The 12,246-nt window shown below is 38.7% G+C and overlaps 1 protein-coding gene across 1 annotated transcript in view; it reads left to right on the plus strand.

The window, feature by feature from the left end:
- The first annotated feature begins 686 nt into the window (after positions 1-686).
- LOC129948779 (protein FAM91A1) overlaps positions 687-12,246 on the plus strand; it is a 43,642-nt gene continuing 32,082 nt past the window's right edge. The window contains exon 1 of the mRNA XM_056059798.1: positions 687-933. Within this exon, the coding sequence (XP_055915773.1) occupies positions 850-933 (84 nt within the window). The 5' untranslated portion in view covers positions 687-849. The remainder of the gene's footprint in view (positions 934-12,246) is intronic.

Consider the following 12,246-nt stretch of genomic DNA (forward strand, 5'->3'; position numbering starts at 1 on the left):
CGGGTACTGCCTCTTGCGAGGAATTGACAAATTCTCCAAGAGTAACTCTTTTTATGAAAAAGTGCTTTCTCAAATTAGCCCTTCGGTTAATAAAGTTAATAAATTATTCATATTTATATTTGAAAATTGTTAATAAAAATCACTAAAATATAAAGTTTATATTTTCTTATGCTAAAAACAAAACAAAAAAACTTCCATAATGTTAAACTATTTTTAACTGAAATGTCTATCAGGCAGACGACGACAACGCCATGGCCTTATATTCTTAGCTTTAAATTAATGTAATTTTATTATCGAAATAAAGAATTTGATCTAATCTAATCTGAAAATTGTGAATTGCAAATGCATTCAGTTTCTATCCAAGTTCCACATACCATCGACACATTTAAGCCCTCTACTAGCCTCCAAATCACTATTGTTTATGTTTCCTTCAAATGAAATATATTATTAACATAGGAGAATATTCCTTTATTTCTTATTTGGTGGACTTTATAAAAGGCATAACACCTCTTAAACTTATAATATAAACGATTCAATAGAAAATATTTTAAATTAACAAAAATGCTGACTGCTTTCATTCTCTCTGTGAGCACCTATTTAAAAAATTCAGTCTGAACGCATCCATTTCATTTCCAAAACATTTCATTCCAATCTGTCAAAGAGGTACTCCACACCAGACAGGTGTCAAAATATTTTCATTTTACTACGCTCACGGAATCGAAGATTTTTTGTTGCATTTGCAAGAAAATATCTCAAAACAATGTAGAAATCACGGTTTTAAAAGAAAATAAGAACCAACCGAAAAATTCGTAGTCCCTCTTTAAATTTTAAGCAATTCTTTAATATAAAATGAGTGGAAAAATAAATGCAGAAATTGAAAATTGTGTCCGCAACAACATCAATTGGCAGAATCTACCAGTTCACCTCAAACAGGTAAGACAAACATTCATTTTATGTAGGTACTTAGATAGGTACCACCTAATCTACTTTAAATCTCATTAAAAGATAACAAAAATAATGATATAAAATCATGCCAGTAAGTAAAATAATCGTAGTATATTACCACCCTCATTTTCTGTTTTGCTATCCTATCGGAACTCTAGCCATTATTAAGTTAATAATACTTGAATGGGTCGATTCATTGGGTTCGTGTTTTGTTTTTGAGCTAAAATATGAGTGTGTCGATAAATCCCTGGCCCTGGCTAAAGGGACATTCGAATCGGTGTTTGTAGATACATTTCAGTGCAGAAAATACTCAAAAAAGTGTCCTTCAAATGAAAATAAATTATTAGAGCAACCTTCGTTTGGTGTTCGGTTAGTATCAAAGCAGTGAAACCTTACACTGATATGTGAAGATTTTATTTCCAACTTTGAATCTCAAATGAAAATCAAGTCTCGCCGCAAAGGTAGCGAGAAGATTTAAATTGTTTACACAGTAGCTACGCTTGCTACACGCAAGTACAGACTGGACAAGTTCAAGAAACCTATTAAAATATACTTTTACTTTCTTAGAACTTGAATGCTGAAATAAACTATTTAATGCAATTATTCTGACCCAAAAGGTGAGAGAACCAATTAGCTTAAATGGATTGCAATAAGTTATTATAATTGTACGTTTATCTAAGACACCTTTTTTAATCATGAGAGAATGATTCAAGTACAAGTGATTTTCTATGAGTTTTAGGTAGGTAGCAGTTTTATATTTATACAAACTCCCTCTTAAGATCTTAAGTAAACGCAGTTGTTATCAGTAGATAAGAAAAAATATGTTTAAACAAGCAGCCTATGTACTTTTACGACACACAACATAACATTTCTCTAGAAGTGTCTACGTATGGGTTGTAAATAAATATATAACACAATTATCTTATAGTTGGAATTGTTTTGTATTTGAATTATCTTATGTTTCATAAACGAGGAAAACCTACTGGAACCAACAGTTGTTTTGCTCGTACGCGTCGTTGATGCAAATTTCGAAGTTAAGTGTTCTTTTTAAGTAACAACTGTGTTTTATTTAAACTATAGAAATGAACCAAGCATACACATGTGAAGTGAAGGTGTATGTTTTTTTCTAAGAATTCTGCTGGAGAAAAACAGATTTAATTGAGTAAACAAGAATTTTTGTTCCCGGGAATAATATTTTATATTTACAAGCTTTTAAAAAAAAAGATATTACAAAATACAGTAATGAGAAAAAAATTTTTTCGAATTATTCTACAAAAGTGCTAAGAAATTCTGGAAAACTGGTTAAAACTTTCAGCATCAATCTTCCTTAAAATTTATAAAAAACGTAAACATGATGGCATCAAAAAGCTTAATGAAACACTTGAACTTTTAACTTATTGTTTATCTTGGTTTATTTAATGCCAGGGAAGTGGCAAGCTGTTGTAATGGTAAAATTCACAATAATATATAGCAATATATTTTTTTAAACTCTAAATAAACTCGTTTATTTCAAATATTTTAACGTACTTCCATTTCTTGCTCGACTCAGAATCCATTTAAAAAGAAAGAAAGTTAGCGTTCCTCTGTTATCCTTATTTATAAATGATGTTGCGGATGAACTTCCTGAGGAATTACGAATTGCTGGCTGCACCGTGAATGTGTTACTGTACGCCAATGACCTCGTTATACATTCAGAATCACCTGAAGGTTTACAATTGATGATCTATCGGTTATCTGCATATTGTAACAGATGTAGACTTTCTATCAACACAAAAAAATCCAAAATAATAGTATTTGCCCGTACACAAAGCGCTTACAATGGAAGAAACTGGGAATATAATAGTACGCAACTGGAGGTAGCAAAAAAAGATCAAATATCTAGGCTTGAAATTGAATCCAACATTAAATTTCAAAATTAATTCATCGGAGAAAGCCCATAGCTTACAAAGTTTGATAAATTTAACATGGAAAAATAAATTTATCTACAAAATACAAAATATTTAATTCAGTAGTGAAATCTACTCTCTTGTATACTGCTCAGGTTTAGGGATCAGAAGAATATAAAGAATTCGAAAAATTTTATAGGAATTTTATAAAGCAACTTTTCAACCTACCTCTGAATACGCTTAGTTATGCCATATATTTTGAAACACAAGCATCCACAGGTTTTTCTCAAAGCCCACCTCTGTCTACCAACTCCCACTCCCAACTCCCCGCCGTGAACATCTTGTGTTTAGTACCTCAACTGGAAATTGGGTTCCAACCCCAGGCACCTAAGGCACCTCTCCTTATCCAGACCGCAGCGGACGAATTTCCAAAATGGAATCAACGGTGGCGTCTACAGTTCCAGTAAGGTTGAACTACCTTATAGGGCTTTTTCGGCATATTCGGAGCCCAGACCTGTAAGGAGCGGTTTATCCGGCTCCCCGTCCTTGTAGTTATACTAAGGATTTGGCCCTACAGGTTGGGGACTGTGCCGTCGTCGGGGTGACTTTGTGGCACGTAAAAAATACCTTAGTTGCGATGCACCAACAAGCTTCGGATACGGACGAATTCACTTCGGATCTGTACGTGGAATGTTAGGTCCCTTAACAGACCACGTGCAGCCGAACAACTAGCGGAAGCCCTGAACTGCTGCAAGACAGATATTACCGCCATCCAAGAAGTTCGGTGGGATGGACCGGGCAAACGCCCTACGGCGACTGCTACCGAGTACAAAGACAGCGTCTATTTGGGTCTGGATTTGTTGTCGGAACTAGACTCAGGCAAAAGGACTTGAGTTTCAACAGTGTGAGCGAGCGCATCACGACAATCCGCATTAAAGCTTAATTCGCCAACATAAGCCTAATATGCGCGCATGCCCCAACAGAGGAGAAAGATGAAAACAATTCTTTGAGCTCTTGGACAAGACTTATGAGCAGTGCCCTGGCTATGATATTGAAATTGTCTTAGGAAATTTAAATGCCAAGCTAGGAAGAGAAGACATCTTTGGTGGCACAATCGGGAGATACAGTCTGCACGACACCACCTCCGACATCGGATTCAGGCTGATCGATTTCGCTGAGGGGCGAAACGCTCTGGTAGCTAGTACGCAGTTCACACATCTTAATATCCACAAAGGGGCATGGAAATCTCCTGATCAATCAACTGTCAACCAGATCGATGAACGACACTTCTCTAGTATGAAGGATGTCCGAAAATTCCGAGGGGCCAACATTGCCTCGGACCACTATCACGTTGTAGCCAATTTACAGATACGGATATTCCGTTTCCCGTAAGAAGTTTCGGCGTTTGACGGCTACAATCGCAATCCATGTCCTTTTCCGATGGAGTCTAATAGCCTCTTAAGAAGTCCTATGCTACCTGCATTAAGCATTGAAAACCAGTGGCAACAGCGAAAACCCTGGTTTGACGTAGAATGCCGGCAAGCGCACGCAGCGAAACAACAGGCATACAAAAGGGCGCTGTACAGAAGGACCAGACCTCCTCTCGAGTTTTACGAGCAGAAGAGGAACACCGGTTTCTTAGACGGAAAAAAAGAGAGCATGAGAAGCGCGCGATCGAGGAGATAGAGGGATGTCACAACAGGAATAAGGTTCGTAAATTTTACCAAAAGGTAAACAAAACCTCCCAAGGGTACCAGCCACGAACCAAAGCCTGTTAAGACAATCAGGGGAACATCGTAGTAGAACCGTTGTCGATGCTGAGAATATGGAAAGATTATTTCTCCAAATTATATAACGGCGATGACGAACCGAATTCCGCTGTAAGGGAGATAGAACCACTCAACCTCTGCGACGCAGATCAAGAAATCCGCCTACCCGACCTCGACGAAGTGAAGATAGCTATATCTAAACTTAAGTCAAACAAAGCTGCTGGAGCTGACGGCATCGCTGCCGAACTATTCAAAGCAGCAGGCGATGACTTGGTACGGAGCATGCACCAACTCATCTGCAAAATATGGTCGTAAGAAAGCATGCTCGATGAGTGGAATCTCAGCATAGTGTGCCCGATACATAAGACAGAAGACCCTATACAGAGGCATCTCCTTAACATTGCTTATAAGATCCTCTCTGCCGTATTGTGTGAACGTCTGAAGCCTTTCGTCAACAACCTGATAGGTCCTTATCAGTGTGGCTTCAGACCAGGAAAGTCCACTATCGACCAAATATTCACACTTCGGCAGATCTTGGAAAAAACCCAGGAGCATCAAATCGATACCCACCATCTCTTTATCGATTTTAAGGCCGCGTATGACAGCATCCATAGGGAAGGGCTCTACAGAGCAATGTCTAGTTTTGGCATCTCTGTCAAACTTATCCGTTTATACAGAATGACGATGGAGAATGCACGCTGCTCTATCAAGGCCGGAAAAGATCTCACCGATGCATTTGATGTCAAAAAAGATCTTAGACAAGGCGATGCACTGTCATGCGACTTCTTCAATATCGTTCTGGAAATAATCTGAAAAAATCTTCCAAAGGTCCGACCAATTACTTGGATACGCAGATGATATTGACATAATTGGAAAATCAAAGCTTGATATCAGTGGAGCGTTTTTGAGCATTGCGACGGAAGCGAAGAAGTTGGTTTTAGCGGTCAATGAGAACAAGACCAAGTATATACTGTCATCAAAAAAGGACATTGAACAACGATGTATTGGACAACACGTCACTAAGGACAGCTATAACTTCGAAATAGTTAAGGACTTTGTGCACCGAGGCACCGCTATAAACACAGACATCGACACCAGCGCTGAAATCAAACGAAGAATAATTCTTGCAAATCGCTGCTTCTTTGGACTTAGAAGGCAATTGAGAAGTAAAGTCCTCTCTCGAGCATCTAAAATCACCATCTATACGACAATCATCATCCCGGTTCTCATATATGGCGCTGAGGCCTGGACCCTGTCAAAGAGAGATGAGAGCGTCTTAGGATGCTTCGAGAGAAAAATTCTTCGGAGGTCATGTAGAGCGAATGGACATCAAGGCTCCAGCCCGGAAGGTCTTCGAATCCAATCACGAGGGACGGCGCAGTAGAGGAAGACCGCGAGTGAGGTGGCACACTCAGGTGGATGAAGACCTCAACCAACTAGGCGTGCGAAACTGGAGACAGCTAGCTGGAGACGCATGTTGATTGAGGCCCAGGTCCTCCCGGACTGTAGCGCCACCTTAAGTAAATACTTAATACCACACCATCAAAGCCTATCAATACCATTTATTACTCGGTACCGTATTTATCTATAAATAAAGAGAAGTTGCCTTTAATATACAAAACTTAAATCGTTTTGCATAATTATATAAAATGTGTATATTTTAAGTTATCGATATTTAATTTTCTTTAACAACTGTTTTCTGTAAAGAAAAATCAATCTTCAAGCCTCTAAAACTATACTTGAACTACATACGTATGACATAGTCATGTCATTCATTTAGTTGCAAGTTTTATAGACATTGGTTGTAACTAGCAAATAAATATTTAGCTTAACATTTACTGTAAAAAATACAAACAATTTTTAATGAACAATTATTAACAAAACAACAAATGGGTGGTTTGGGTTTATATTTATGTAAATATACTAGTTTCTTAAATGTATTTGAATAACAATTAATTTTTAATGAAACTAAAAATGGTTTCTCAAACTGAGAATCAATAATAAGGGAATTAGCTTTAAATTTTATAGGTTCACATTGAATTTTAAATGAGTTTTGAGTATAGACATAATGGCTTCGTTCAATCTTATACAGATAGGGTACCCGGATACCTTTTTGTTAGTGTTTTACATGTAAAATAACAGCTGATCAAAAACAGCTGAGATGTCAAAAAAGGAATCCAAAGGTATCCAAGAACCGCAGATTCATCACATGGTTGAATTTCAAAAAACTGATTTCAGCCTTTTGTATTTGTTGGTAAACAACAAGATACATAATACTTGTTAAAGTTGTATTTCAGGATGTTCTGTACATAATAGACGATGAAGAAGCTATTTGCCACTGTTTCTGTTATGACAGTTTTCTGTTAAACTTAAATCGTTTAAAACCGGGGTTTTCGCAAGAAAATTATTAATCGTATAGAATTCCAATTGAACTAAAATGTTAAGGTTATCTTTTATTGATTTAATTACCCACCTATCAATTCTTTATCGCCCGAAAAATCAGTTGAATTATCCATTGAATGTTTTGACTTCGAAGCTTAAATGTTTCTCTGCTTTTTGTGAACAGCTGAAAGTTGTTTTTATTTTTTGACAGCTATCCAACTCTTTCAACAAGGTATCTTAAAATTCACCTACCCTATCCAACACGAGATTGAATCCAGCCAATAGCATCTGTAGATTCATTAATTTTGTTGGTTGCGTTGGCATTGGCACATACGACCTGTCAAATTTTGCTGTCATTTGAAGTATCAAAATCTTAGTCCCTGTCTTAGATGATACGTGATACGAATAGCGATAAAAAGTCTTATAACTAAAACAGTTATGGTCTTACGGGAGCACATTTCAATAAAGTCTTCATGCAGCGGATCGCTACACGATGTCTCTATTACTAAATTCGCTTCAGAAAAATTAAAGCCAATAGAAGAATAAAAACACAAATAATCTTCGTCTGGCATCACTAATAATGTAGTTCTTCAAACATACATTTCTTGAGAACAAAAAAAAAATATATCGGGTGCTCTCATTTTATTTGACAGAACTAAGCATCCTTGGGCAGGTTCAGACGACATAAGGGACTTTAAAGTTAGGCAATTTTTAGTATCTGATTGGCCAGCTGCCAAAAAATTTCCTTCCAATTAACGCAACTTTAATGGAAAGTTAGTCAAGAAAAATCTACCTAATTATCAAGTCTAGTCTATTTCTTTTAAAAAGATACTTGATCAAGTTTTTTCATTCAACTAAAAGCCGATCTTTATTACTCTATGATTTATATAACTGGTGACCACACAAAGATGCCCATATTTCTTTTTTGTCTCGCTCCGGTGGTAACACTGCTATGGTGTCGAATGCGCGATCCAGTTGAAGTACAGGTCAGACAAATTTGTTTTCATTTGTTATCAGTCGTCATAGATGGTTATACCGATAAAGAACGAGCATTTTGCGTCGAGTCATATTTTCGCGAAAATTCGTACGACGTGCAAAGTTCCTCGTCATAAACGCGTGCCTTCATGGAAATCTGTCAACAGATGGGTTCAAAATGATCGTGAATCCGCAAAGGCATCCGATAAGAAGCGTCCGGGCCCGTCGAGAAAGGTCAGTACGGCTAAAAAAAACATTGAGAGAGTCCGTGAAGCGATTCGGGCCAGTCAACACCAGAAGGAGTGTGTGCTGCGATCTTCGCTGAGTTAAACCACCTAACTCAGCTGGTCAACGAGCCCACTCGAATATCGGACGTGGTAGGTCGAGCAGAAAACACTCTTGATTTGTTTCTTACCTCTGACCCTGGTAAGTAACATTGAGAGAGTCCGTGAAGCGATTCGGGCCAGTCAACACCAGAAGGAGTGTGTGCTGAGATCTTCGTTGAGTTAAACCACCTAACTCAGTTGGTCAACGAGCCCACCCGAATATCGGACGTGGTAGGTCGAGCAGAAAACACTCTTGACTTGTTTCTTACCTCTGACCCTGGTAAGTACACTATTAGTGTTCTATCTCCTCTAGGCACATCTGACCATTGTGTCATATCAGCAAATTTCTCGTGTAAAAACTCTCCAGTTAAAGAAAGAGCTCCTAAGAGAACCGTTTGGCAATACAAGAAAGCCAACTGGGACGGTCTCAATAATTACTTCAGGATCTTTAACTGGTCACTATGCTTCCTCGATAGTGACGTTGACGCCAGCGCTGATATGATCACAAGTTTGATTCTCCTGGGAATGAGAACTTTTATCCCGAATAGGGTTAAAAGCATCAGACCTAAGGAAAACGCATGGTTCGATGCGAGCTGTAAAGAGGTTATCAGGGTTAAGAAGGTAAGTTTCCGTTGTTTTAAAGCCAATCCAACTGAGGAAAACCGGAATAAGTCCAAGCAAGCCAGGAAGGCCTGCAACACCCATATTCGACGGACCAAATTTTTACATGACCAGAAATTACGGCAAAAAATACTGCAATGTCCCAAAAGCAGTAAAAATTTTTGGTCATTTGTAAAAAATATGAGGAATTCTTTCTCTTCCTCGGTTCCTACGCTCGTTGTGAATGACATTCCATTTGTTAGCTCTTTAGAGAAAGCAAATCTCTTTGCTAGGCAGTTCGCCGCCAATTCAACTCTGCCAGTGAGTGTTATGACTCCGCCTGTACTTGAGCGAGTTAATGATTCTATGGGGCAAATCTTTTTTCGCACTCGTACTGTAGCGAGAGTCCTAAAAGATCTTAACATACACAAATCTGCTGGTCCGGATGGTATCCCCGCTATTGTTCTGAAGAGGTGTTCTTCATCGCTGGCAAAACCACTGCGTAAGCTTTTTCATCTGTCCTACTCCTCAGGGCTCGTTCCGAGCGGATGGAAAACTGCATTTGTCCAGCCTATTCCCAAAAAAGGCGAATCTTCCTCACCGTCTAATTATCGACCGATTGCACTTACGTCCCTTCTTTCCAAGGTCATGGAAACCCTGATTAATTATCAGCTCAAGAAATATCTTCTTAATGACCGACAGTATCGCTTTCGTAATAGGTCCACTGGTGATCTCATGGTTCATCTCACCGAACAGTAGAGCAAATCTTTACATCGCTTTAAAGAAAGTAAGATTAATGCACTTGATATTTCAAAAGCATTTGATAGGGTTTGGCATCAGGCTCTCTTATCGAAAATGCGTGCTTTCGGTTTGCATGAATCCCTCCTTCATTGGATTAGTAATTACCTTTCGAATCGTTCAATACAAGTTGTATTGGATGGATTCAAGTCTGAAAACCACAAAATAAATGCTGGTGTGCCCCAGGGCTCTGTTCTATCTCCAACACTCTTTCTCATTTTTATTAATGATCTCCTGTCTGCAACATCTAATCCAATACATTGTTTCGCTGACGATAGTACTCTTAGCTTTTCATATTCGTTTTCAAATTCACACCCCTCTTCTTCGGATGTGGAAGTGCAACGACAAAATATAATAAGCTCATTAAATTCTGACCTAAACAGCATTGTACAATGGAGAATAAGAAACCGCGTGGAATTTAATGCTTCGAAAACGCAATGCTGTCTTGTATCGTTAAAGCGAAATATACCCCCCCTGCCATTATCCATAAATGGCATTTGCATCGAGGAAACTGAACATCTCGATATTCTTGGTATGTGTATCACCAAACACCTTTTGTGGAACGAACGATCACATACGCGATGTCGCTAAAAATGCCGCAAGATGTTTGGGTTTTCTAAGGCGATGCAAGAAGTTTTTCTCCCCCTCTGATCTGGCTGTTATTTACAGGACTTATATACGTCCAAAGCTTGAGTATAACTCCCATATCTGGGCTGGTGCTCCTGCAACTTACTTAAGCCTCTTGGATAGTATTGAACGTAGAGCATTTAGATTGATTGGTGATATTACCATCATAAGATCATTTACGTCACTTGAACATCGTCGAAATGTTTCTTGTCTCACGCTTTTTTACCGTTATTTTAATGGTTTATGCTCTAGAGAAATAGCCAGCTGCATTCCTCCCCTTAAACAGTTCAACCGTAATACTCGCGCTTCTAGGAATACTCATCAATATACCCTCGAGCCCATCTTCGGTCGTACTGTCAAGTACAGAGATTTGTTCTTTAGCCGTACTATGCGAATGTGGAATGCCTTGCCACACTCTGTCCTTCCCAGCTATTGCAATATTCAGGATTTCAAAACCAATGTGCACCGACATCTCCTTTCAACCCCTCTCTCCCTTTCTTAGTGCTCACACTGTGTCGACATAATAAGGGTAAAATATCCCCTTGAGTGTGCGCTTATTATAAAAAAAAAGGTTAGTCCGCGGTGTTCAGCGCGACGACACGCGTCTTCTTTGGGCCTAAAAAGGGAATCAGTGCGTAAAACTTTGGTGAAAGATTTAAATTTTCACCCGTACAAGCTCATGATAACCCATGAATTGAAAGATACCGACTCCAGACAACGTTTACTCTTCGCTCAGACAACGCTTCGAAAATTGGCAGATGGTGAGATCATGTTGGGTAATCTTTTAATGAGCGATGAAGCTCATTTTGAGCTCTCCGGCGCCGTAAACAAGCAAAACTTCAGGTATTGGGCCGAAGATAACCCGGCGTGTGACAGTTTGGTGCGCGGTAGTGGAGCGGTAAACGGTAAACGGAGAGCGGTACAGAAACATGTTAAGCAACTTCCTCCTCCCCGAACTTCGCCGTAGACGTCGTTTGAGTCGAACATTATTCCAACAGGATGATGCGACGTGCCATACTGCCTGCAAAACGCTCGCTCTGTTGAAAAAAGCGTTCGGTACTCGTTTACTCTCTCGATCGATAGATTTCGCTTGGCCGCCTCGTTCTCCCGATATGACGGTTCCGGATTTTTTCCTCTAGGGGTATTTGAATGGGCGTGTCTACACGACTCGTGTACGTGATTTGGGGGATTTAAAAGCGCGCATTCGACAAAAAATTTCTGAGATTAAGCAGGAAATGTTAGGAAATGTCTTCGAAAATTTTGTCAAAAGATTAAACGATTGTGTAAGCCAAAACGGGCATCATTTAATGGATGTAATATTTCATAAATAATTTGTCTAATCTGTATTTTCGAATAAAATTTGTATCGTTCTTGTACGTGCTTTGGTTCTCGAGTTATTTCAAAGAGAAATATGGGCATTTTTGTGTGGTCACCCTGTATTTTATGCATAACTTCATTTAATGCTTTCTGGAAAAGGGTTCCTTGTCAATTTGGAAAGAAAATAATTAACATTTCTTTGGAATACAAAATACAAATCGTGATGAACTATTAGCTTGCCTGAGGAGTTTTTGTAGACAGTTAAGTTTTTGGTAGTTTTTGCATCAACAAAAGGTTAGTGTAGTAAAGTTCCGAGTTTGAAGTTTATGCTTCCAAGGCTTCCTTGGTCTAAATTTACGTTCAAGGAATGAAGTTGAGCGCAAATGAAGTCCCTTATGTTGCCTGAACCTGCCTATTTACATGGCAGAGAATATACAATTGTGTTTTAGACACAGACAACATTCAGAGATGCATGCAGACCAGCTTCATATCTGTTTTAGCCATTAAAAGCTGATAAAATAGTGAGACCATATTCGACCCAAGTGCTACCAATTTTAACGAACTCCAAATTTCATTGTACATATTTTTGTTAAGAAGAGAGATGTGGCACTTTTTGAATCT

This window comes from Eupeodes corollae, chromosome 3, assembly GCF_945859685.1.
Source record: "Eupeodes corollae chromosome 3, idEupCoro1.1, whole genome shotgun sequence".
NCBI lineage: Eukaryota > Metazoa > Arthropoda > Insecta > Diptera > Syrphidae > Eupeodes > Eupeodes corollae.